The 26,708-nt window shown below is 51.4% G+C and overlaps 1 protein-coding gene and 1 pseudogene across 3 annotated transcripts; both read left to right on the top strand.

Moving 5' to 3' along the window:
• Positions 1–2,158: 2,158 nt before the first annotated feature.
• On the top strand, positions 2,159–12,131 carry ECH1 (enoyl-CoA hydratase 1). 2 transcript variants are annotated; one of them, XM_003915484.3, is made up of 10 exons: positions 2,159–2,442; positions 2,647–2,830; positions 2,974–3,062; positions 9,999–10,123; positions 10,210–10,258; positions 10,445–10,509; positions 11,053–11,123; positions 11,221–11,292; positions 11,551–11,701; positions 11,835–12,131. In XM_003915484.3, exons 1-10 carry the CDS (start codon positions 2,391–2,393, stop codon positions 11,937–11,939), a joined length of 963 nt encoding a protein of 320 aa, XP_003915533.2. In that variant the 5' UTR covers positions 2,159–2,390; the 3' UTR covers positions 11,940–12,131. The 2 variants fall into 2 exon arrangements, with proteins under 2 accessions (XP_003915533.2, XP_009192662.2); XM_009194398.3 differs by having other exon boundaries at positions 2,310–2,556.
• Positions 12,132–17,209: 5,078 nt separating this feature from the next.
• On the top strand, positions 17,210–26,708 carry LOC116271605 (annotated as a pseudogene). The gene is made up of 6 exons (XR_004180212.1): positions 17,210–17,365; positions 17,570–17,753; positions 17,897–17,985; positions 25,603–25,716; positions 26,031–26,087; positions 26,601–26,708. The product of XR_004180212.1 is annotated as a delta(3,5)-Delta(2,4)-dienoyl-CoA isomerase, mitochondrial-like (transcript).

The following is a 26,708-nucleotide window of genomic DNA, read 5'->3' on the forward strand; positions in this document are numbered from 1 at the left end:
TTTTTTGAGATGGAATCTTGCTCTGTCACCCAGGCTGGAGTGCAATGGCACAATCTCGGCTCACTGCAACCTCCGCCTCCCAGGCTCAAGTGGTTCTCCTGTCTCAGCCTCCCAAGTAGTTGGGAATTTTTTTTTTCCCCCAGAAAGTCTTGCTGTGTTGTCCAGGCTGGAGTGCACTGGCACGCTCTTAGCTCACTGCAAACTCTGCCTCCCGGTTCAAGCAATTCTCCTGCCTCAGCCTCCCAAGTAGCTGGGATTACAGGCACGTGCCACCATGCCTGGCTAACTTTTGTATTTTTAGTAGAGTGGGTTTCACTATATTGGCCAGACTGGTCTCGAACTCCTGAGATCCACCGGCCTCGGCCTCCCAAAGTGCTAGGATACAGGCGTCAGCCACTGCGGCCAGCCTTACATTGTTAACATTTAATGACGTCACAAAAGCGTCATTTAGCAGATAAACAACTTTTGCTTCACTATGGAACTTTCAAACAATCTCTAGACAAGGAAAAACTACACTCATCTTGCAGCCATAAATAAAATCAAGTAGGGTTTATTGTTTTTAAGCCAGTCAAGGTGATAAGTGAATTTTAGGCCGGGTGTGGTGGCTCAAGCCTGTAATCCCTGCACTTTGGGAGACCGAGACGGGTGGATCACGAGGTCAGGAGATTGAGACCATCCTGGCTAACTAATGAAACCCTCATTCTACTAAAACATACAAAAACTAGCCGGGCGAGGCGGGCTTCTGTAGTCCCAGCTACTGAGGCTGAGGCAGGAGAATGGCTGTGAAACCCGGAGGCGGAGCTTGCAGTGAGCTGAGATCTGGCCACTGTGACTCCAGCCTGGGCGACAGAGGGAGACTCTGTCTCAAAAAAAAAAAAAAAAAAAAGTGAATTTTACCAGTTTCTCTCCTAGCATCCAATTTCATTTCCTGTTAACAGTTTGAGTCTTCTTCCAGAGATATTATATATATGCTGCATTCTGTGCATGTCCAGCTATACTTTTTTTTTTACATAGAGCTTCACTCTCTCACTCCAGCATGAAGTGCTGGAGCCCAGTGGCATGATGTTGGCTCACTGCAACCTCTGCCTCCTGAGTTGAAGCAATTCTTCTGCCTCAACCTCCCAAGTAGCTGGGATTACAGGCACCTAACACCACGCCGCGCTAATTTTTTTTTTTCTTTGAGACCAAGTCTCCCTCTGTCTCCAGGCTGGACTGCCTCCCCAGATCTCACACACCATCTCCAGCCTCAGCCTCCTAAGTAGCTGGGACCACGGGATGCCTCAGCCAACACGCCAAGTAGCTATTTTGTATTTTAGTGGAGATGGGGTTTCACTGTGTTAGCCAGGATGGTCTCAATCTGCTGACGTTGTGATGCACCCGCCTCGGCCTCCCAAAATGCTGGGATTACAGGCATGAGCCACCGCTCCCGGCCAGCAGTTTTAAAGTACTTTTCATGCCTTCGGATAGCTGGCTTTACCAAGGGAGTTTCGCTTTTTTTTTTTAAGAACATGAACTTTTTTTTTTTTTTTTTTTTGAGACAGAGTCTTGCTCTGTCACCCAGGCTTGAGTGCAGTGGCCCAATCTCTGCTCATTGCAATCTCCGCCTCCTGGGCTCAAGCCATTCTCCTGCCTCAGCCTCCCGGCTAGATTACAGGTGTCGGACAATCGCGACCCAGCTAATTTTGTATTTTACCAGAGACGGATTTCGCCATGCTGACCAGGGCTGCATGGAACTCTGACCTCAGGTGATCCGCCTGCCGCTGCCTCCCCAAAGTGCTTCTTCTTGTATATTACAGGCATGAGCCACTTGCCGGCCCAAGGTTATAGAATTATATTTTAATGATGAAGCATGAAAATAGGGTCTGCCTGTACTATCATTCCTTTACGGTAAACTCTGCTGCAATGCAAGTTTTATTTTTAGTTAACATGATATATACACATGCATGATGACAAGCTCTGCTGCCATTATGTCCTTGGACGTTTCAGCTGTCGCCAATTATTCCACCATTATGAAACAGCGGTGTGATGAACTTTAGCAGGAGCTATTTTCTTTTCCTTTTTGGACTGAGTCTCCCAAGCTGGAGAGCTGGAGAGCAATGGCTCTATCTCGGCTCACTGCAAGCTCCACCTCCCGGGTTCAAACCGTTGCAGGAGCTATTTTCTCAGGCCAGGTTCCCACTCGGGCAAAGGGTCCTTTTCTGAGCTTGGCTCTAACTATGTCAGGCAACCGGAACTCGGCTGCCCTTAGTAAAGATGGCGGGGAGAACGGCGTCTTTGCCTGTCAGGCTGCGGCATCGGTGCCCTCGCTCAACATGGCGGCCGTTTGTGCCCGCCCCCTCCGCTAACTGCTGGGTTACTCGGTCCCAACGCTGTAGACGAAGGCGGCGGAGATGGCGGCGGCGATAGTGGCTTCTCGCAGACTCCGCGACCTACTGAGCCGGCGTGAGTCACCTCTTGACTTATGCTGGTGTATCGCGCTGTCGTGCTGTTATAGCAGCTGTAGGACGGGGAGGCCCATCCGGGGTCACGAAGGGCCCGAGTCCCCTAAATTCAGGGGTGCGTGTGCTCCCTTTTGAAGGGCTCCCTAATTCTATAGGCCTGTGTCTTGGAGTCTGGGGTCATCAAAGGCTCTTCCTTTCTCCGCAGGATTGACAGCCTCCAACTACTCGGGCCTCGGTATTAGCCTTCGCCTCACTGGCTCCTCTGCACAAGAGGAAGCCCCAGACCACAGCTATGAGTCCCTTCGTGTGACATCTGCGCAGAAACACGTTCTGCATGTCCAGCTCAACCGGCCCAACAAGAGGAATGCCATGAACAAGGCCTTCTGGAGGTGTGACCTGCAGATCCTGGAGGCCTGCCTGCCGGGGGAGGCGGGGGCTGCGGGACTGAGCCAGAGTGGAACCTTGTGGGGAGATGGACATGAGGGCAGGGTATTCCCACCCCATTTGTAGCCCTTCACTCGTTGCTTCACAGAGAGATGGTAGAGTGCTTCAACAAGATTTCGAGAGACGCTGACTGTCGGGCGGTGGTGATCTCTGGTGCAGGAAAAATGTTCACTGCAGGTACCAGACGCTCTTCACACACCCTACCAGCCTTCCCAGCTCCTGGCAATAGACAGTGGAGCAGTGCTTCTTCATTAGGGTTTTAAGCAGCTTCTAACTTACACTTTTTTTGCTGTTCGTTTTGTTGTGTTTGTTTGTTTGTTTGTTTTGAGGCAGAGTCTTGCTCTGTTGTCAGTCTGGAGTGCAGTGGCGCAAACTCAGGTCACTGCAACCTCTGCCTCCTGAGTTCAAGCAATTCTCCTGCCTGGGACTACAGGCGCGGGCCACCACGCCCAGTTAATCTTTGTATTTTTAGTAGAGACGAGGTTTCGCCATGTTGGCCAGGATGGTCTCGCTCTCCTGACCTCATAATCTGCCTGCCTCAGCCTCCCAAAGTGCTGGGATTATAGACGTGAGCCACCACTCCGACCCCTAACTTACAGTTTTATCTGTTTTTTGTGTGTATGTGGTTTTTTTTGGGGGAGACAGGATCTTGCTCTGTCACCCAGGTTGGAGTGCAGTGGCCTAATCATAAATCACTGTAACCTCAAATACTTGAGCTCAAGCCATCCTCCCACCTCGGCCTCCCAAAGTGCCAGGTTTACAGGCAGGTGCCACCATGGCCAGACCTATCATTTTTTTTTTAAGGCCTAATTTAAAACATTCAAATATGAAAATTAGTCCAACAGAACATGACGGGATCATAGGCTCTGAAGTCTGGGTTTCCATCCTGGATCTATGGCCATGAAGAACATGCTTAACCTCTCAGTCTATAGCTGTGTCAGCATATAATATAATAACATGCTTTCATGCAACTCTGCAACTACCTCATTGATTTCCAGTTACAGGTCAGTTGGATCTTTGGATTGACCCACTGACCTGTTCTTCAGATGGGAGAATTTCCACTGATCACAGTTACTGACTCTTTCCTCATCTCTGTCCTCCTGTAAAGCCCACCCAGATTTTTTTGTTTTGTTTTGTTTTGTTTGAGACAGAGTTTCGCTTTTGTTGCAATGGCACAATCTCAGCTCACTGCAACCTCTGCTTCCTGGGTTCAAGTGATTCTCCTGCCTCAGCCACTTGAGTAGCTGGGATTACGGGCGTCTGCCACCATGCCCAGCTAATTTTTTGTGTTTCTAGTAGAGATGGGGTTTTACCATGTTGGCCAAGCTGGTCTAAAACTCCTGACTTCAGGCCATCCATCCGCCTAGGCCTCCCAAAGTGCTAGGATGACAGGTGTGAGCCACTGTGCCCAGGTACCACCCACTGATTTTAAATTTCAGATTTTGTAGTTTTCAATTCTCCAATTCTCATTTGGTTCATTATTTATTTATTTATTTTGAGACAGAATCTCGCTTTGTCACCCAGGCTGGAGTGCAGTGACACAATTCCACTCATTGCAACATCTGCCTCCTGGGTTCAAGCAATTCTCCTGCCTCATCCTCCTGCGTAGCTGGGATTACAGGTGCCTGTCACCAGGCCTGGCTAATTTTTTTTTTTCTTTTTTGTAGAAGGACTCTCACTCTGTTGACTAGCCTGGAGTGCAGTGGCACAATCTCGGCTCACTGCAACCTCCACCTCCCAGGTTCAAGCCATTCTCTTGCCTCAGCCTCCCGAGTAGCTGGGATTACAGGCAACCGGCACCATGCCTGGCTAATTTTTATATTTGTGGTAGAGACAGGTTCTCACTATTTTCGCCAGGCTGGTCTTGAACTCCTGGCCTTCAGTGATCTGCCCACTTCAGCCTCCCAAAGTGCTGGGATTACAGGAGTGATCCATTGTGCCTGGTCATTTATTTATTTTTTGTCATGCATGTTTTTCTTCCTGCCATTGAGCATAGTTATAATGACTGATTTAAAATCCTTGTCTTCTGGCCGGGCGCGGTGGCTAACACAGTGAAACGCCATCTCTACTTAAAAAAAAAAAAAAAAAAAAAAATTCTGGGCGCCGTGGCTCACGCCTGTAATCCCAGCACTTTGGGAGGCCAAGGCAGGTGGATCACGAGGTCAGGAGATTGAGACCATCCTGGCTAACACGGTGAAACCCCGTCTCTACTAAAAATACAAAAAAATTAGCTGGGCGTGTTGGCGAGTGCCTGTAGTCCAGCTACTCAGGAGGCTGAGGCAGGAGAATGGCGTGAACCTAGGAGGCGGAGGTTGCAGTGAGCCGAGATGGCGCCACTGCACTCCAGCCTGGGCGACACAGCAGGACTCAGTCTCAAAAAAAAAAAAAAAAAAAAAAATCCTTGTCTTCTAATCTCAACATCTGGGTCATCTTGGGGTCAGTCTCCTTATTATCTTTTTTCTTGAAAATGGCAGGCCGGGCTCAGTGGCTCACACTTGTAATCCCAGCACTTTGGGAGGCTGAGGCAGGTGGATCACTTGAGGTCAGGAGTTCAAGACTAGCCTGGCCAACATGGTGAAACCCTGTCTGTGCTAAAAAATACAAAAATTATCCAGATATGGTGGTGCGCGCCTGTAATCCCAGTTACTGGAGAGGCTGAGGCAGGAGAATGGCTTGAACCCAGGAGGCAGAAGTTGCAGTGAGCTGAGATCGCGCCATTGCACTCCAGCCTGGCTGACAAGAGCAAGACTCTGTCTCAAAAAAAAAAAAAAAGAAAATGGCTTCACTTCCCTGTTTCTTTTTATTTTGAGTTAGTTTGGATTGTTTCCTGGATGTTGGGATATAAGAATAAGATGTGGATATTCTGGATTCTATCATAATAAGTCCAAAGAGTGTTGAGTTTCCTATTTTGGTAGCTTAGTTGGAATGAGTTTTTTTGGTTTTTCTGTTTTTATTTTTATTGTTTTGTAGAGGTGAGGACTTGCTGTGTCACCCCGTCTGGTCTTGAACTCTTGAACTCAAGCGATCCTCCTGCCTCAGCCTCCCAATGTGCTGGGACTGTAAACGTGAGCCACTGTGCCTGGCCTCTTGCTGATTTACAAACCATACGTGCACCCCCAGCAAAAGATTTAAAAAATAATTCTTCATCCTGGGCAACAAACTGAGACCTCGTCTCTAACAAAAATTAGCTGGGTGTGCTGCATGACCACACTCCCAGCTACTCTGGAGGCTGAGGTGGGAGGATGGCTTGAGCCAGGGAGGTCAAAACTGCAGTGACCTGTGATCCTGCCACTGCACTCTAGCCTGGGTGACAGAGCAAGAGCCCATCTCAAAACAATAACAACAAAAACATAAATCTCCCAGCAAGAGATTAGGACAGAGGTGATACACAGAATTCGGGACTCCTCGCTCTGGCTCTGCCCTTTTTGGAATATCCCCCCTCACTTCCCGGCAGCTGTGGTCCCCTCGGACTCTATCCTGTGGCTCTTCAAGCCCCACTTCAGTCTGGCCTCAGGCTGAAAGCTTTCAAAACCGTTTTCAAAAACACTGAGGGAGTGTTCTGCCGCTCTCCCAAGTGTCACTCCCTCCAGAATCTGCCCCGTGCCTTCAGATAATTGTTTGTGTCTTGTCCAGCCAGAGTATGTAGTTGTCCGTGGGAGGGTTGGCCCTTTAGGAGTAAACCAGAAGCAAAATATTTCCTACACTGATTTCTGCACAGGGCCCAGAGCCCAGTGCTGGGAACCCAGTGGTGACTGAGACAGTCCCAAGCCCTGTGGTCATGGCGTTCCCAACTCAGTGGGGAAGACAGACAGTCAACTCTTTCTTTCTGTTTTGTCCATTAACATCTTCCCAGGTCCCTTTCTTTCTTTCCCTCCCGTTCCTCTCTCCCCTCCCTCCCCTTCTTCCCCTCCCTCTCCTTCCTCTCCTCCCTCTCCTCTCCCTCCCTCCCTCCCTCCCTTCCTTCCTTCCTTCCTTCCTTCTTTCGTTCCTCCCTTCCTTCCTTCCTTCCTTCCTTCTTTCCTTCCTCCCTTCCTTCCTTCCTTCCTTCCTTCTTTCCTTCTTTTTCCCTCCCTTCCTCCCTCCCTTTCTTTCTTTTTTGACACAGGGTCTCCCTCTGTCACCCGGAGCAATCTCAGCTCACTGCAGCTGTAGCCTCCTGGGCTCAAGCCATCCTCCCACCTCAGCCCCTCAAGTAGCTGGGACCACAGGTGTGCACCACCATGCACAGCTAGTTTTTTCATTTTCTGTAGAGGGGGGGCTTGCTATGTTGCCCAGGCTGGTCTCAAACCCCTGAGCTCAAGTGATCCTCCCGCCTCTGCCTCCCAAAGTGCTGGGATCACGGCATGAGCCACCGCGCCCAGCCTCCTCCTTTCTTTCTGCATCTTGCTCTGTTCCTCCTTTTGTTTATTTGTTCATTCATTTGACAAACATTCAGTGACACAGTCCAGGGCCAGAGCCCCCTCCTGGGTGCTGGAGATGTGGAATCGGGAGGCAGCCCCCATTCCTGACCCCTTGCTCTCATAGAGGTCATGTCTGAGAACAGAAAGATGAGGCTCTTTTCTGGCTGTGCCGGGCCCAGGTTCTCCATCTTTCAGCTCCCAGCTGAATGCGGCCGTCTCATCTTTTTTTTTTTTAGCAGCAAGACTCCGAAGGCCAGAAAGAAGAAACAGCGGGTCATGCCGTGACCCAGTGACAGAGTAGAACTACTAAATAGAGAAAGAAAAAGTTGGCCACAATTATGCAGCACTCACGGTGTGTCACGCCCCTTTCTAAGCACTTTAAACGTATCAATTAATTCCAATCAGAGTCCACAAGGCAGGTTCCGCTATAAGCCCCGTTTAAAGGTGAAACAGATCCAGAGAGAGCAAAAATCTTACCCAATTCTCACAGCTTGTAAGTGGCAGAGCTGGGATTTTGGAACTCTGGGGCTCCTATCTCTGCTTATCTTTTCACCTCTCTGTCCTGCCATATTCTTTTCTTTTTACTTTTTATTTTGGAGCCAGGGTCTCGCTCTGTCGCCCCGGCTGGAGTGCAGTGACGCGATCATAGCTCATGCATCTTAGCCTCCAATTCCTGGGCTCAAGCGATCCGCCCACCTCAGCCTCCGAAAGTGCTGGGAGTATAGGCGACCACGCCCAGCCTCATGTGCAGCTAATTTTTTCATTTCTTGTAGAGAAGAGGTCTTGCAATGTTGACCCAGGCTGTTCTCAAAATCCTAGCCTCAAGCGATCCTCCTGCCTCTGCCTTCCAAAGTGCTGGGATTACAGGCGTGAGCCACTAAGCCCAGCCCCAAAATATTTGTTTATTCCTTTGCCTCCCCATGAGAATGGGGACTGTGGTCTATATTGGTCACCTATTGAGCAGCTCATGTGTGCCATGCCCTGTTCTAGGCACAGGGGATCCAGCAGTGGACAGAAAGACAAAAACTCCTGTGTTCTCAGAGCTCACATTCTAGAAAGGGAGTCAGGCCCTCAAGCAGATAAGGACATAGCGATAGGACAGGGAGCCATGCAGCCCAGAGGTAAGGCGGGGTCAGGATGCCGGGGATGCTGCCACTCTTTAGCCAGGTTGGCCAGGGAGGGCCTCTCTGAGGAGGTGACCTTTGAGCTGTGGCTGAAGGAAGTGAAGGAGTCGGTGTGTGGCTGTTGAAGAGGGAGGGATAGTTGTCAGCCCAAAGGTCCTTGGCTCCCTCCCTCTCCTCCTCTGGATATTTACTCCAGGTCACCTCCTATTACTCCAGGTCACCTACTCACCGAGAAGATCCTGTGACACTGCAGCAGCCCTGTCCACGTATGCATGTGCAAACACACACACACACACACACAGTTGGAGGCCAGTGTGCCCAAAGTACTAGGTTGTGAACGGTGTTCACGCAGGGTAGTCATAACAAGGATGTTCCATTTTGTTCTAATAGTGACAGGAGGGAAAAAGAGGGTCTGGGCCAGGCACGGTGGCTCAGGCCTGTAATCCCAGCACTTTAGGAGGCTCAGGCGGGTGGATCACAAGGTCAGGAGTTCGAGACTAGCCTGGCCAACATGGCAAAACCCCATCTCTACTAAAAATACAAAAATTAGCTGGGCGTGATGGTGGGCGCCTGTAATCCCAGCTACTCGGGAGGCTGAGGCAGGAGAATCGTTTGAACCGGGAGGTGGAGGCTTGCAGTGAGCCAAGATCATGCCACTGCACTCCAGCCTGGGCGACAAGAGCAAGACTCTGTCTCAAAAACAAGAGCATCTGACCCAAGAAGGTGTCCCCTGGCTCCCCCTGGCTGCGTGTGGGGACAGACTGGGGACAGAGGTGGAAACGGAGAGCAGGGCGGGCTCATGGAGAACAACTGATGGAGGAAAGGTCAGATTCGGGATCATCTTGAAGTTGGAGCTGCAGAAATTGCTGCATCCTGAGATGTCTCTCATCTCAGGAAACAGCAGCACCACTGACTCCATCGCTCACGCCGCAGACCCTGAGTCCCGGGTTGTCTGGCATCTTGGGGACGAGCATGGTCTCTGGAGCCAGCTGCATGGTCCAGATTTTAAAAGCCCACTCTGGCACGGCATGGTGGCTCACGCCTGTAATCCCAGCGCTTTGGGAGGCCGAGGCAGGAGGATCACTTGAGCCCGGGAGTTCAAGACCAGCCTGGGCACAGTCCCAACCACTCAGGAGGCTGAGGTGGGAGGATTGCTTGAACCTGGGAGTTGGAGGCTGCAGTGAGCCATGATCGTGCTACTGCACTCTAGCTGATGTAACAGAGTGAGACCCTGTCTCCAAAAACATTAATGAGTTAATTTAAATAATTCACACTACTCACCAGCCAGTGTGACCCCTTGGGCAAGTGTTTAACCTCTCTGTGCCTTAGTTTACCCATCGGTAACACAAATAGTAACAGGACCTAGCTGGTAGGGTTGTTGTGAGGATTCAGTGAGTAATGACTCCACAAATGCTGCCTTTTATTTCCTTCCCACTCCACATGCAATCCCTCACCAAGTCCTGTGTGAGTTGTTTTTTCCGCCTTGGTGGTTTGGGGGTTCGAACCTGCTGCGCCTGGGTTCTGACCCCTGGTTGGGGCAGTGTGTGGGGCCTGGGGGCCTGGGTGAGCTCTCCATGCCTTCTCACCAGGTATTGACCTGATGGACCTGGCTTCGGACATCCTGCAGCCCAAAGGAGATGATGTGGCCCGGATCAGCTGGTACCTCCGTGACATCATCACTCGATATCAGGAGACCTTCAGCGTCATCGAGAAGGTGACTCTAGGGGGCTGGAGGGCATCCCCCTCCATGCCCGCCTCCCCTGGGCCAGCCCTGACCCCATTCTTCCTGTTTCCTCTCAGTGCCCCAAGCCTGTGATTGCTGCCGTCCACGGGGGCTGCATTGGCGGAGGTGAGTCTGTGGCTGTCCTCCTGCTCGGGTGCTCCCCGGGTCGGGCTGCTGCCCCAATGCTTCGGCCACTGGCCTCCAGCCTCAGCTCTGTCATGGGCCAGACTCTGTCCCAAGAGGCAGCCACATGTCCTGGGGGGCGGGGTTGGTTCTGGTGGTCATTCAGCGTCCCTGGCCTCTACCTCCTAGGTGTGGACCTCATCACCGCCTGTGACATCCGGTACTGTGCCCAGGACGCTTTCTTCCAGGTGAAGGTGAGCCATCCTCCTGAGCTCCTGCTTAGAGCTGGGCAGTGGGGTGGGGTTGGGGGGCCTGGAGTGAGCCCCGAGGGCTTCATGGAAGAGTCGGAGTTGAACCTGACAAAGTAAGACTTGTCCGTAGAGGAAGTCAAGAGGTGAAGTTGTGAATGGATAAGGTATGGGGTGGGGTTGAGGCTGGCAGGTGCCAGAGGCAGGGATTGCTCCTGGGGCCATACGGATGAAGGTGGGAGGCAGGATGGAGCTGGGGACACAGTAAAGGGGTCTCAGGTAGGGTGAAAAGGGCGCCTCTCTCATGATAGATGGATATGCCCTGAAGGGATGGGAGGGCGCGTGAGTGGGAAGGCGGGCTCTATTCTAGGTTGAAGGAACTTGCCTGAGACAAGAAGCTGCCTGGGCAATGGAGTGGGACTTTGGAGGAAGTCCCTGGGGTGAAGGTGGGGCGGGACTCTCCAGTAAACATGAAATTTCATGGACGTTGCCGTTGCAAGGGGCACAGTATTGGGCAGAAACCAAACACTGACCCGGTTCCTCCCCCAGGAGGTGGACGTGGGTTTGGCTGCCGATGTAGGAACACTGCAGCGCCTGCCCAAGGTCATCGGGAACCAGAGGTGGGTGCAGTGGGTGTGGTTGTGTGGGCGGGGCACCCCAGAGCATCTCACAGCCCCGGGGTGACAGCCACCTCCTGATGCACGCTCCCCTTTGCAGCCTGGTCAACGAGCTGGCCTTCACCGCCCGCAAGATGATGGCTGATGAGGCCCTGGGCTGCGGCCTGGTCAGGTAGGGCCATGGCCCTGGTGGCTCAGTGCTGGGGGCAGCCAGGCCTGGAGGGGTGGAGGCCTCCTCGCTCGAGAATTCCAAGTGGCCTCCTTTCTTGGCGAGGTCACTTCTTTAGTGTGGGGTCAGTCCCCTGCTCCCCTTGGGCTGTTTCTCTGGGGTCTTGGGCCTTCCTCTGTGAGTGGCCACTTCTTCATCTGCGGGAGGCTGGGGGAGAGAGCCCTTCCCAGCCCACCCGGTCCCTGATCTCTTTGGCTGCAGCCGGGTGTTCCCAGACAAGGAGGTCATGCTGGATGCTGCCTTAGCGCTGGCGGCCGAGATTTCCAGCAAGAGCCCCGTGGCGGTGCAGAGCACCAAGGTCAACCTGCTCTACTCCCGCGACCATTCGGTGGCCGAGAGCCTCAACTACGTGGTAAGGCGCTTGCTCCAACCAGTCACAGCCCTCCTCTAACCCCAGGGACCAACCAAGGCTCAGGGTGCCGCATGCTTCATCGTGATTGGCCCCTGCTAATCTGTCTCCTCTTTCCCGACACCCTCCGTACCAGGCGTCCTGGAACATGAGCATGCTGCAGACCCAGGACATCGCCAAGTCGGTTCAAGCCGTGACTGAGAACAAGGAACTGAAAAGCGTCACCTTCTCCAAGCTCTGAGAGCCCTTGCATCCCGTTCCCCAGCCAGGGGGCTGACCTTGTCCCACCTCATCCGCAGAAAGGGAGGATGGGCGATGACCGTTGTCTCTATGCCTTCTCACCCAGTCTCCCAGTTTATAACTATATGACAATGACTTCCTCAAGCCCAAGGCCTTATCTTCACCCCACGAACAATAAAGCAAAGTAAAGAAACCGGTGATCTTCTTGGAAAGAGGAGAGGTGGGAGGGGCTGGGATGCCCCTGGGGGGTCCAGAGACCGCAGTCCTGAAGGCTGGGGCTAGAGGTTGGATGCATGGGAATGGGTGGCATGGAGGTGATGGCCATTCAGACAGGCAGTGGGCAGGCGAGGGGCACAAGGGAGCCAGGGAAGGAGGGAGTGAGCAAAAGTCGCTGGGCTCCCCCTGGGTTGCAAGGCTTCCCGGTCTCCCTGCCTGCCCTGGGGTTGAGGGTGGCGTTCGCGCCCTGCCTGGCACCTCTCACTGCACAGCACATGGGATCTGGTGCTGGCATCTGGCTGGGATTCCCTTGTTACCAAATCTTGAGCCTCATTTCTTTAAAACTTTGGAGTGCTGGGCACGGTGACTCACACCTGTAATCTCAGCAGTTTGGGAGGCTGAGGCAGGTGGATCACCTGAGTTCAGGAGTTCGCGACCAGCCTGGCCAACATGGTGAAACCCCGTCTCTACTAAAAATACAGAAATTAGCTGGGTGTGGTGGCAGGTGCCTGTAGTCCCAACTGCTGGGGAGGCTTAGGCAGGAGAATCCTTGAACCTGGGAGGTGAGGTTACAGCGAGCCGAGATCATGCTGCTGCACTCCAGCCTGGGCGACAGAGCGAGACTGTCTCAAAAAAACAAAAAACGACAAACAACTTTGGGGTTTCTGGCCGGGTGCAGTGGCTCATGCCTGTAATTCCAGCACGTTGGGAGGCTGAGGCAGGCTGATCACTTGAGGTCAGGAGTTTGAGACCAGCCTGGCCAACATGGGAAAACCTGGTCTCTACTAAAAATACAAAAATTAGCCGGGTGTGGGGCATGCCTGTAATCCCAGCTCTTCAGGAGGCTGAGGCAGGAGACTCGCTTGAACCTGGGAGGTGGAGGTTGCAGTCAGCCGAGATGGTGCGGCTGCATTGCAGCCTAGGTGATAGAGCAAGACTCTGTCTCAAAAATGAACAAACAAAACAAACAAACAAGAACTTCGGTTTTTGTTTTGTTTTTTTATCTGTATATCTTCTCAATCTTCTGGATTTATGTTTGGAATGACTGCAAGAGACCAAGCATTAATGTAATGACTTCTATATGGCAAGTCCTGTTCTGAGCATTTATTATCTTAATGATCAAGGACTCTATGAAGTTGATACTATTATGATTATTGTTATGACTATTATTGTTGTTAATTTTAGAGACAGGGTGTTAGTCTGTCACCCAGGCTCGAGTGCAGTGGCATGATCATAGCTCACTGTAACCTTGAACTCCTGGGTTCAAGCGATCCTCCTGCCTCAGCCTCCCGAGTAGCTAGGCATAGAGATGTGTGCTACCGTGTCCAGTTAATTTTTATTTTTATTTTTTAGATATGGGGTCTCGTGGCCGGGCGCAGTGGCTCAAGCCTGTAATCCCAGCACTTTGGGAGGCCGAGACGGGCGGATCACGAGGTCAAGAGTCGAGACCATCCTGGCTAACACGGTGAAACCCTGTCTTTACTAAAAAAAAAAAAAAAAAAAAAAAAGATATGGGGTCTTGCTATGTTACCCAGGCTGGTCTTGAACTCCTGGGCTCAAGGAGTCCTCCTGCTTCAGCATCCCAAAGTGCTGGGATTGTAGGCACGAGCCACCACACCCAGCCCAACGTTGATACTACTTTTTTTTTTTTTGAGTAACTGTTGGACCCTCTGATAGATCTTCTTATTTGGTAGATTAATAACATACAGGCATTACTGGATCACAAATTCATTTTTAAAATATTTTGATAGCTATTCAATGCTTGTTTCCTCTGTTATGAATTCTTTTTTTTTTTTTTGAAACGGAGTCTGGCTCACTGCAAGCTCCGCCTCCCGGGTTCACGCCATTCTCCTGCCTCAGCCTCCGAGTAGCTGGGACTACAGGCGCCGCCACCTCGCCCGGCTAATTTTTTGTATTTTTAGTAGAGACGGGGTTTCACCGTGTTAGGCAGGATGGTCTCGATCTCCCGACCTCGTGATCCGCCCGCCTCGGCCTCCCAAAGTGCTGGGATTACAGGCGTGAGCCACCGCGCCCGGCCTCTTTTTTTTTTTTGAAACAGAGTCTCCCTCTGTCATCCAGGCTGGAGTGCAATGGTGCAATCTCGGCTCACTGCAACCTCCGCTTCCCAGGCTCAAGCCATTCTCCTGTCTCAGCCTCCCAAGTAACTGGGATTTTTTTTTTTTTTTTTTTTTTTCCCAGAAGGAGTCTTGCTCTGTCATCTAGGCTGGAGTGCAGTGGCGCGATCTTGGCTCACTGCAACCTCTGCCTCCCACTTCAAGCAATTCTCCTGCCTCAGTCTCCCAAGTAGCTGGGATTACAGGTGCGTGCCACCATGCCTGGCTGATTTTTGTATTTTCAATAGGGATGGGATTTCACCATATTGGCTAGGCCGGTTTTGAACTCCTGAGATCCACTGGCCGCAGCCTCCCAAAGGGCTAGGATACGCCCCTGGGCCCGGCCTTACATTGTTAACATTTAATGACGTCACAAAAGTGTCACTTAGCAGATGAACAAGTTTTGCTTCACTATGGGAAGTTTCAAACAATCTCTAGACAAGGAAAAACTACAGTCATCTTGCAGCCATAAATAAAATCAAGTAGGGTTTATTGTTTTTAAACCAGTCAAGGTGATAAAAAGTGAATTTTTACCAGTTTCTCTCCTGGCATCCAATTTCACTTCCTGTTAGCAGTTTGAGTCTTCTTCCACAGATACTATATACATATGTCATATTCTGTGCATGTCCAGCTATAATTTTTTTTTTTTTTTTTTTTTTGGAGACAGAGTCATTCTCTCACCCAGGCTGAAGTGCTGGAGCGCAGTGGCATGATGTCGGTTCACTGCAACCTTTGCCTCCTGGCTTGAAGCAATTCTCCTGCCTCAGCCTCCCAAGTAGCTGGGATTATAGGCACCTACCACCACGCCCCGCTAATTTTTTTTTTTTTTTTTTTTGAGACGGAGTCTCGCTCTGGCCCAGGCTGGAGTGCAGTGGCACCATCTCGGCTCACTGCAAGCTCAGCCTCCTGGGTTCACGCCATTCTTCAGCCTCAGCCTCCCGAGTAGCTGGGACTACAGGTGCCCGCCGCCACGCCTGGCTAATTTTTTGTATTTTTGGTAGAGACGGGGTTTCACCGTGTTAGCCAGGATGGTCTCGATCTCCTAACCTCGTGATCCGCCTTGGCCTCCCAAAGTATTGGGATTACAGACGTGAGCCACCGCACCCAGCCCAGCTATACTTTTTTTTTTTTTTTTTTGAGACGGAGTCTCACTCTGTCGCCCAGGCTGGAGTGCAGTGGCCAGATCTCAGCTCACTGCAAGCTTCCCCTCCCTGGTTTAAGCCATTCTCCTGCCTCAGCCTCCCGAGTAGCTGGGACTACAGGCGCCCGCCACCTCGCCCGGCTACCAGCTATACTTTTTTACACCAAAGGAACAAAGGATAAAGCTAAATGTTCTATTACATCTTCACATTTTTTCTCACAATTTTTAATCTTTGCATAGCGGTTTCAGAGTTTTCCATGGTATAAACAGTCTACTGGTTTCAGAGTTTTCCATGGTATAAACGGTTTACTGTTGATGGGTAGTTAATGGTTCTGTCGTCCAAAAGAGCCTGCTTTTCCTGTCTGTGAAACCAGACAGGAGACAGGTTCATTAAGAAGGAAAGATAATTCCTTCAATCCCACTGACCCAGAGACATCTGTTCACCGCCTTGCTCAATGTCTCCCCAAAGAGCATACTGAAGCAGTTTTACGTTTTTGTTTTTTTTTTTTTTGAGACGGGGTCTCGCTCTGTCGCCCAGGCTGGAGTGCAGCGGCGGGATCTGGGCTCATTGCAAGCTCCGCCTCCCGGATGTACACCATTCTCCAGCCTCAGCCTCCCGTGTAGCTGGGACTACAGAGCCAACCAACACGCTTGTAATTTTTGTATTTTTAGTAGAGATGGGGTTTCACCGTGTTACCCAGGATGGTCCTCGATCTCTGACCTGGTGATCCATCGCCTCGGCCTCCCAAAGTGCTGGGATTACAGTGAGCCATCCCGCCCGGCCAGCAGTTTTACAGTACTTTTATGCCTTTGGTTAGCTGACTTTTACCAAGGGAGTTTCTTTCTTTCTTTCTTTCTTTTCTTTTTTTTAAGAATACAAACATTTTTTCTTTTCTTTTCTTTTCTTTTTTTTTTTTTGAGATGGAGTCTTGCTGTGTCGCCCAGGCTGGAGTGTAGTGGCGCAATCGCTGCTCATTGCAACTTCCGCCTCCCGGGCTCATGCCATTCTCCTGCCTCAGTCTCCCGCTGGGATTACAGGTGCCAGACACCGCACCCAGCTAATTTCTACTAGAGACAGGGTTTCGCCATGTTGACCAGGCTGGTCTTGAACTCCTGACCTCAGGTGATCTGCCTGCCGCGGCCTCCCAAAGTGTTTGTATTACAGGCGTGAGCCACGAGCCGGCGTAAGAACATGAACTCTGGAACCATGTAATCCTACTTTAGCCCTTCTGAAGCCCAGCAACCTTGAACCTCGTGTCTTTCCGTGCCTGAGTCAGTTTTCCTCTGCATATAGTGGGTAATAGTACGACCTCCTGGCGGGAGTTCATATTATACAGTCAGCGCTTAATGTTGGTCCGTCTGTACTCATTCCTTTACGTGGTAAACTCACAGTAATGCAAGTTTTCTTTTATTTTTAGTTAACATGATATATACACGCATGATGACAAGCTCTGCTGCCATTATGTCCTTGGACGTTTCAGCTGTCGCCAATTATTCCACCATTATGAAACAGCGGTGTGATGAACTTTGAACTTTAGCGAGAGCTATTTTATTTTCCTTTTTTTTTTTTTTTTTTTGGACTGAATCTCCCTCCGTCGCCCAAGCTGGCGAGCCATGGCTCTATCTCGGCTCACTGCAAGCTCCGCCTCCCGGGTTCACGCTATTGCAGGAGCTATTTTCTCAGGCCAGGTTCCCACTGGGGCAAAGGGTCCTTTTCTGAGCCTGGCTCTGTGTAAGGCAACCGGAACTCGGCTGCCCTTAGTAAAGATGGCGGGGAGAACGGCGTCCTTGCCTGTCAGGCTGCGGCATCGGTGCCCTCGCTCAACATGGCGGCCGTTTGTGCCCGCCCCCTCCGCTAACTGCTGGGTTACTCGTTGCCAACGCAGTGGACGAAGGCGGCGGCGATGGCGGCGGCGATAGTGGCTTCTCGCAGACTCCGCGACCTACTGAGCCGGCGTGAGTCACCTCTTGACTTATGCTGGTGTATCGCGCTGTCGTGCTGTTATAGCAGCTGTAGGACGGGGAGGCCCATCCGGGGTCACGAAGGGCCCGAGTCCCCTAAATTCAGGGGTGCGTGTGCTCCCTTTTGAAGGGCTCCCTAATTCTATAGGCCTGTGTCTTGGAGTCTGGGGTCATCAAAGGCTCTTTCTTTCTCCGCAGGATTGACAGCCTCCAACTACTCGGGCCTCGGTATTAGCCTTCGCCTCACTGGCTCCTCTGCACAAGAGGAAACCCCAGACCACAGCTATGAGTCCCTTCTTGTGACATCTGCGCAGAAACACGTTCTGCATGTCCAGCTCAACCGGCCCAACAAGAGGAATGCCATGAACAAGGCCTTCTGGAGGTGTGACCTGCAGATCCTGGAGGCCTGCCTGCCGGGGGAGGCGGGGGCTGCGGGACTGAGCCAGAGTGGAACCTTGTGGGGAGATGGACATGAGGGCAGGGTATTCCCACCCCATTTGTAGCCCTTCACTCGTTGCTTCACAGAGAGATGGTAGAGTGCTTCAACAAGATTTCGAGAGACGCTGACTGTCGGGCGGTGGTGATCTCTGGTGCAGGAAAAATGTTCACTGCAGGTACCAGACGCTCTTCACACACCCTACCAGCCTTCCCAGCTCCTGGCAATAGACAGTGGAGCAGTGCTTCTTCATTAGGATTTTAAGCAGCTTCTAACTTACACTTTTTTTGCTGTTCGTTTTGTTGTGTTTGTTTGTTTGTTTGTTTTGAGGCAGGGTCTTGCTCTGTTGTCAATCTGCAGTGCAGTGGCGCAATCTCAAGTCACTGCAACCTCTGCCTCCTGAGTTCAAGCAATTCTCCTGCCTGGGACTACAGGTGCAGGCCACCACGCCCAGCTAATCTTTGTATTTTTAGTAGAGACAGGGTTACACCATGTTGGCCAGGATGGTCTCGCTCTCCTGACCTCATAATCTGCCTGCCTCAGCCTCCCAAAGTGCTGGGATTATAGACGTGAGCCACCACTCCGACCCCTAACTTACAGTTTTATCTGTTTTTTGTGTGTATGTGGTTTTTTTTGGGGGAGACAGGATCTTGCTCTGTCACCCAGGTTGGAGTGCAGTGGCCTAATCATAAATCACTGTAACCTCAAATACTTGAGCTCAAGCCATCCTCCCACCTCGGCCTCCCAAAGTGCCAGGTTTACAGGCAGGTGCCACCATGGCCAGACCTATCATTTTTTTTTTAAGGCCTAATTTAAAACATTCAAATATGAAAATTAGTCCAACAGAACATGACGGGATCATAGGCTCTGAAGTCTGGGTTTCCATCCTGGATCTATGGCCATGAAGAACATGCTTAACCTCTCAGTCTATAGCTGTGTCAGCATATAATATAATAACATGCTTTCATGCAACTCTGCAACTACCTCATTGATTTCCAGTTACAGGTCAGTTGGATCTTTGGATTGACCCACTGACCTGTTCTTCAGATGGGAGAATTTCCACTGATCACAGTTACTGACTCTTTCCTCATCTCTGTCCTCCTGTAAAGCCCACCCAGATTTTTTTGTTTTGTTTTGTTTTGTTTGAGACAGAGTTTCGCTTTTGTTGCAATGGCACAATCTCAGCTCACTGCAACCTCTGCTTCCTGGGTTCAAGTGATTCTCCTGCCTCAGCCACTTGAGTAGCTGGGATTACGGGCGTCTGCCACCATGCCCAGCTAATTTTTTGTGTTTCTAGTAGAGATGGGGTTTTACCATGTTGGCCAAGCTGGTCTAAAACTCCTGACTTCAGGCCATCCATCCGCCTAGGCCTCCCAAAGTGCTAGGATGACAGGTGTGAGCCACTGTGCCCAGGTACCACCCACTGATTTTAAATTTCAGATTTTGTAGTTTTCAATTCTCCAATTCCCATTTGGTTCATTATTTATTTATTTATTTTGAGACAGAATCTCGCTTTGTCACCCAGGCTGGAGTGCAGTGACACAATTCCACTCATTGCAACATCTGCCTCCTGGGTTCAAGCAATTCTCCTGCCTCATCCTCCTGCGTAGCTGGGATTACAGGTGCCTGTCACCAGGCCTGGCTAATTTTTTTTTTTCTTTTTTGTAGAAGGACTCTCACTCTGTTGACTAGCCTGGAGTGCAGTGGCACAATCTCGGCTCACTGCAACCTCCACCTCCCAGGTTCAAGCCATTCTCTTGCCTCAGCCTCCCGAGTAGCTGGGATTACAGGCAACCGGCACCATGCCTGGCTAATTTTTATATTTGTGGTAGAGACAGGTTCTCACTATTTTCGCCAGGCTGGTCTTGAACTCCTGGCCTTCAGTGATCTGCCCACTTCAGCCTCCCAAAGTGCTGGGATTACAGGAGTGATCCATTGTGCCTGGTCATTTATTTATTTTTTGTCATGCATGTTTTTCTTCCTGCCATTGAGCATAGTTATAATGACTGATTTAAAATCCTTGTCTTCTGGCCGGGCGCGGTGGCTAACACAGTGAAACGCCATCTCTACTTAAAAAAAAAAAAAAAAATCTGGGCGCCGTGGCTCACGCCTGTAATCCCAGCACTTTGGGAGGCCAAGGCAGGTGGATCACGAGGTCAGGAGATTGAGACCATCCTGGCTAACACGGTGAAACCCCGTCTCTACTAAAAATACAAAAAAATTAGCTGGGCGTGTTGGCGAGTGCCTGTAGTCCAGCTACTCAGGAGGCTGAGGCAGGAGAATGGCGTGAACCTAGGAGGCGGAGGTTGCAGTGAGCCGAGATGGCGCCACTGCACTCCAGCCTGGGCGACACAGCAGGACTCAGTCTCAAAAAAAAAAAAAAAAAAAAAAATCCTTGTCTTCTAATCTCAACATCTGGGTCATCTTGGGGTCAGTCTCCTTATTATCTTTTTTCTTGAAAATGGCAGGCCGGGCTCAGTGGCTCACACTTGTAATCCCAGCACTTTGGGAGGCTGAGGCAGGTGGATCACTTGAGGTCAGGAGGAGTTCAAGACTAGCCTGGCCAACATGGTGAAACCCTGTCTGTGCTAAAAAATACAAAAATTATCCAGATATGGTGGTGCGCGCCTGTAATCCCAGTTACTGGAGAGGCTGAGGCAGGAGAATGGCTTGAACCCAGGAGGCAGAAGTTGCAGTGAGCTGAGATCGCGCCATTGCACTCCAGCCTGGCTGACAAGAGCAAGACTCTGTCTCAAAAAAAAAAAAAAAGAAAATGGCTTCACTTCCCTGTTTCTTTTTATTTTGAGTTAGTTTGGATTGTTTCCTGGATGTTGGGATATAAGAATAAGATGTGGATATTCTGGATTCTATCATAATAAGTCCAAAGAGTGTTGAGTTTCCTATTTTGGTAGCTTAGTTGGAATGAGTTTTTTTGGTTTTTCTGTTTTTATTTTTATTGTTTTGTAGAGGTGAGGACTTGCTGTGTCACCCCGTCTGGTCTTGAACTCTTGAACTCAAGCGATCCTCCTGCCTCAGCCTCCCAATGTGCTGGGACTGTAAACGTGAGCCACTGTGCCTGGCCTCTTGCTGATTTACAAACCATACGTGCACCCCCAGCAAAAGATTTAAAAAATAATTCTTCATCCTGGGCAACAAACTGAGACCTCGTCTCTAACAAAAATTAGCTGGGTGTGCTGCATGACCACACTCCCAGCTACTCTGGAGGCTGAGGTGGGAGGATGGCTTGAGCCAGGGAGGTCAAAACTGCAGTGACCTGTGATCCTGCCACTGCACTCTAGCCTGGGTGACAGAGCAAGAGCCCATCTCAAAACAATAACAACAAAAACATAAATCTCCCAGCAAGAGATTAGGACAGAGGTGATACACAGAATTCGGGACTCCTCGCTCTGGCTCTGCCCTTTTTGGAATATCCCCCCTCACTTCCCGGCAGCTGTGGTCCCCTCGGACTCTATCCTGTGGCTCTTCAAGCCCCACTTCAGTCTGGCCTCAGGCTGAAAGCTTTCAAAACCGTTTTCAAAAACACTGAGGGAGTGTTCTGCCGCTCTCCCAAGTGTCACTCCCTCCAGAATCTGCCCCGTGCCTTCAGATAATTGTTTGTGTCTTGTCCAGCCAGAGTATGTAGTTGTCCGTGGGAGGGTTGGCCCTTTAGGAGTAAACCAGAAGCAAAATATTTCCTACACTGATTTCTGCACAGGGCCCAGAGCCCAGTGCTGGGAACCCAGTGGTGACTGAGACAGTCCCAAGCCCTGTGGTCATGGCGTTCCCAACTCAGTGGGGAAGACAGACAGTCAACTCTTTCTTTCTGTTTTGTCCATTAACATCTTCCCAGGTCCCTTTCTTTCTTTCCCTCCCGTTCCTCTCTCCCCTCCCTCCCCTTCTTCCCCTCCCTCTCCTTCCTCTCCTCCCTCTCCTCTCCCTCCCTCCCTCCCTCCCTTCCTTCCTTCCTTCCTTCCTTCTTTCGTTCCTCCCTTCCTTCCTTCCTTCCTTCCTTCTTTCCTTCCTCCCTTCCTTCCTTCCTTCCTTCCTTCTTTCCTTCTTTTTCCCTCCCTTCCTCCCTCCCTTTCTTTCTTTTTTGACACAGGGTCTCCCTCTGTCACCCGGAGCAATCTCAGCTCACTGCAGCTGTAGCCTCCTGGGCTCAAGCTATCCTCCCACCTCAGCCCCTCAAGTAGCTGGGACCACAGGTGTGCACCACCATGCACAGCTAGTTTTTTCATTTTCTGTAGAGGGGGGGCTTGCTATGTTGCCCAGGCTGGTCTCAAACCCCTGAGCTCAAGTGATCCTCCCGCCTCTGCCTCCCAAAGTGCTGGGATCACGGCATGAGCCACCGCGCCCAGCCTCCTCCTTTCTTTCTGCATCTTGCTCTGTTCCTCCTTTTGTTTATTTGTTCATTCATTTGACAAACATTCAGTGACACAGTCCAGGGCCAGAGCCCCCTCCTGGGTGCTGGAGATGTGGAATCGGGAGGCAGCCCCCATTCCTGACCCCTTGCTCTCATAGAGGTCATGTCTGAGAACAGAAAGATGAGGCTCTTTTCTGGCTGTGCCGGGCCCAGGTTCTCCATCTTTCAGCTCCCAGCTGAATGCGGCCGTCTCATCTTTTTTTTTTTTAGCAGCAAGACTCCGAAGGCCAGAAAGAAGAAACAGCGGGTCATGCCGTGACCCAGTGACAGAGTAGAACTACTAAATAGAGAAAGAAAAAGTTGGCCACAATTATGCAGCACTCACGGTGTGTCACGCCCCTTTCTAAGCACTTTAAACGTATCAATTAATTCCAATCAGAGTTCACAAGACAGGTTCCGCTATAAGCCCCATTTAAAGGTGAAACAGATCCAGAGAGAGCAAAAATCTTACCCAATTCTCACAGCTTGTAAGTGGCAGAGCTGGGATTTTGGAACTCTGGGGCTCCTATCTCTGCTTATCTTTTCACCTCTCTGTCCTGCCATTTTCTTTTCTTTTTACTTTTTATTTTGGAGCCAGGGTCTCGCTCTGTCGCCCCGGCTGGAGTGCAGTGACGCGATCATAGCTCATGCATCTTAGCCTCCAATTCCTGGGCTCAAGCGATCCGCCCACCTCAGCCTCCAAAAGTGCTGGGAGTACAGGCGACCACGCCCAGCCTCATGTGCAGCTAATTTTCTCATTTCTTTTTTTTTTTTTTTTTGAGACGGAGTCTCGCTCTGTTGCCCAGGCTGGAGTGCAGTGGCCAGATCTCAGCTCACTGCAAGCTCCGCCTTCTGGGTCTACGCCATTCTCCTGCCTCAGCCTCCCGAGTAGCTGGGACTACAGGTGCCCGCCACTGCACCCGGCTAGTTTTTTGTATTTTTTTTTGGTAGAGACTGGGTTTCACCGTGTTAGCCAGACTGGTCTCGATCTCCTGACCTCGTGATCCGCCCGTCTCGGCCTCCCAAAGTGCTGGGATTACAGGCTTGAGCCACCACGCCTGGCCAATTTTTTCATTTCTTATAGAGAAGAGGTCTTGCAATGTTGCCCCAGGCTGTTCTCAAAACCCTAGCCTCAAGCGATCCTCCTGCCTCTGCCTTCCAAAGTGCTGGGAGGCCCCAAAATATATTTGTTTATTCATTTATTTGCCTCCCCACGAGGACGGGGACTGTTGTCTATATTGGTCACCTATTGAGCAGCTTATGTGTGCCATGCCCTGTTTTAGGCACAGGGGATCCAGCAGTGGACAGAAAGACAAGAACTCCTGTTATTCTCAGAGCTCACATTCTAGAAAGGGAGTCAGGCCCTCAAGCAGATAAGGACATAGCGATAAGATAGGGAGCCAGGCAGCCCAGAGGTAGGGCGGGGTCAGGATGCAGGGGATGTGGCCATTGTTCAGCCAGGTTGGCCAGGGAGGGCCTCTCTGAGGAGGTGACCTTTGAGCTGTAGCTGAAGGAAGTGAAGGAGTTGGTGTGTGGCTGTTGAAGAGGGAGGGATAGTTGTCAGCCCAAAGGTCCTTGGCTCCCTCCCTCTCCTCCTCCGGGTCTTTATTCCAGGTCACCTTCTCACTGAGAAGGTCCTGTACCACTGCAGCAGCCCTGTCCACACGTGCATGTGCAAACACTCACACACACACAGTTGGAGGCCAGTGTGCCCAAAGTAATAGGTTGTGAATGGTGTTCACGCAAGGTAGTCATAACAAGGACATTCCATTTTGTTCTAATAGCAACAGGAGGGAAAAAGAAGGTCTGGGCCAGGCACGGTGGCTCACGCCTGTAATCCCAGCACTTTGGGAGGCTGAGGCGGGTGGATCACAGGGTCAGGAGTTCGAGACTAGCCTGGCCAACATGGGAAAACCCCATCTCTTTTTTTTTTTTTTTTTGAGACGGAGTCTCGCTCTGTCGCCCAGGCTGGAGTGCAGTGGCCGGATCTCAGCTCACTGAAAGCTCTGCCTCCCGGGTTACGCCATTCTCCTGCCTCAGCCTCCCGAGTAGCTGGGATGCAAAACCCCATCTCTACTAAAAATACAAAAATTAGCTGGGCATGATGGTGGGCGCCTGTAATCCCAGCTACTTGGGAGGCTGAGGCAGGAGAATCGTTTGAACCGGGAGGTGGAGGTTGCAGTGAGCCAAGATCATGCCACTGCACTCCAGCCTGGGCGACAAGAGCAAGACTGTCTCAAAAAAAAGAGCGTCTGATCCAAGCAGGTGTCCACTGGCTCCCCCTGGCTGCGTGTCGGGGACAGACTGGGGACACATGGAGAACAACTGATGGAGGAAAGGTCAGATTCGGGATCATCTTGAAGTTGGAGCTGCAGAAATTGCTGCATCCTGAGATGTCTCTCATCTCAGGAAACCAGCACCATTTACTGCATTGCTCATGCTGCAGACCCTGAGTCCCGGGTTGTCTGGTATCTTGGGGAAGAGCATGGCCTCTGGAGCCAGCTGCATGGTTCCAGATTTAAAAATCCCACTCTGGCACGGCATGGTGGCTCACGCCTGTAATCCCAGCGCTTTGGGAGGCCAAGGCAGGAGGATCACTTGAGCCCGGGAGTTCAAGACCAGCCTGGGCACAGTCCCAACCACTCAGGAGGCTGAGGTGGGAGGATTGCTTGAACCTGGGAGTTGGGAGGCTGCAGATGACCATGGTGAGCCTGCACTCCTAGCTGGTGTAACAGAGGTAGAGACTGTCTCTCTAAAAACATTAATGAGCTACTTTAAAATGTAATTCACACTTGTGGCTGGCGGTGGCTCAAGCCTGTAATCCCAGCACTTTGGGAGGCAGCGTGGTGGATCACGCGAGGTTAGGAGATGAGACCATCCTGGCTAACATGGTGAAACCCCGTCTCACAAAATACAAAAGCTAGCGGGCGTGGTGGCGGTAGTCCCAGCTACCGAGCCTGAGGGAGAATGGTGAACCGGGAGGTGGAGCTTGCAGTGAGCGAGATGGCGCCACTGCACTCCAGCCTGGTGACAAGCGAGACTCCGTCTCAAAAAAAAAAAAAAAAAAAAAAAAAAGAAATTCCACACTCACTGCTCACCAGCCAAGCGTGACCCTTGAAATTTTAACCTCTCTGCAATGCCTTAGTTTACCCATCCAGTAACACAAATAGTAATAGGACCCTGGTGAGGTTGTTGCTGAGATTCAATGAAGTAATGACTCCACGTGCTGCCTTTTATTTCCTTCCCTCCATGCAATCCCTCACCCAAGTCCTGTGGCGAGTTGTTTTTCCCGCCTTAGGTGGTTTAGGAGTTCGAACCTGCTCGCCTGGGTTTCCTGACCCCTGGTTGAGCTATGGGTGTGGCACGGGGCCCTGGGTGAGCTCGCTGCACCAGGTATTGACCTGGTGGACCTGGCAGTCCTGCAGCCCAAAGGGGCGTGTGGCCGGATCAGCTGGTACCTCCGTGACATCATCACTTTCGATATCAGAGACCTTCAGCGTCATCGAGGTGGCGCTCTAGGGGCTGGAGGGCATCCCCCTCCATACCCGCCTCCTAGGCCCAGCCTGACCCCCTCACTTCCTGTTCCCTCTCCGGAGTACCTAAGCCTTGTTGCTGTAGATCCCGGGGGCTGCATTGGGGAGATGAGTCTGTGGCTGTCCTCCTGCTCGGAGTGCTCCCGGGCTGCTTTGCCCTGTCGCCGGCCACTGGCCTCCAGCCTCAGCTCTGTCATGGGCCAGACTCTGTCCCAAGAGGCAGCCACATGTCCCCTGGGGAAGTGGGGTTGGTTCTGGTGGTCATTCGTCCTGGCCTCTACCTCCTAGGTGTGGACTCATGCATACTGTGACATCCGGTACTGTGCCCAGGGCGCTTTCTTCCAGGTGAGGTGAGCCATCCTCCTGAGCTCCTGCTTAAACTGGGCAGTGGGGTGGGGTTGGGGGAGCCTGGAGTGAGCCCGAGGAGCTTCTATGGAAGAGTGGGAGTTAGACCTGACAAGTAAGACTTTGTCGTGAAGTCAAAGAGGTGAGATTGTGAATGGATGATAGGAATAGGGGTGGGGTTGAGGCTGTGGGGTGCCAGGGGATTGCTCCCTGGGGCCATCTGGATGAAGGTGGGGCAGGATGGAGCAGGAACAGTCAAGGTCTCAGGGTGGGTGGTGAAGGCTTCTCATGATAGATGGTGCCTAGAGGGATGGGAGGCGTGAGTGGGAGGCCGGGCTCTATTCTAGGTTGAAGGAACTTGCCTGAGACCAAATGCCTGGGCAATGGAATGGGACTTTGGAGAAGTCCTGGGGTGAAGGTGGGGCAGCTCAGTAAACATGAAAGTTTGGATGTTGCCATTCTACGAGGGGCACAGTATTAGGCAGAAACCAAACACTGACGGTTCCTCCCCAGGAGGTGGGCGTGGGTTTGGCTGCCGATGCCGCTGCACTGCAGCGCCTGCCCAAGGTCATCGGGGAACCAGAGGTGGAGTGCAGGGGTGTGGAGGGTGTGGAGGCGTGA

Source organism: Papio anubis, chromosome 20, assembly GCF_008728515.1.
Source record: "Papio anubis isolate 15944 chromosome 20, Panubis1.0, whole genome shotgun sequence".
NCBI lineage: Eukaryota > Metazoa > Chordata > Mammalia > Primates > Cercopithecidae > Papio > Papio anubis.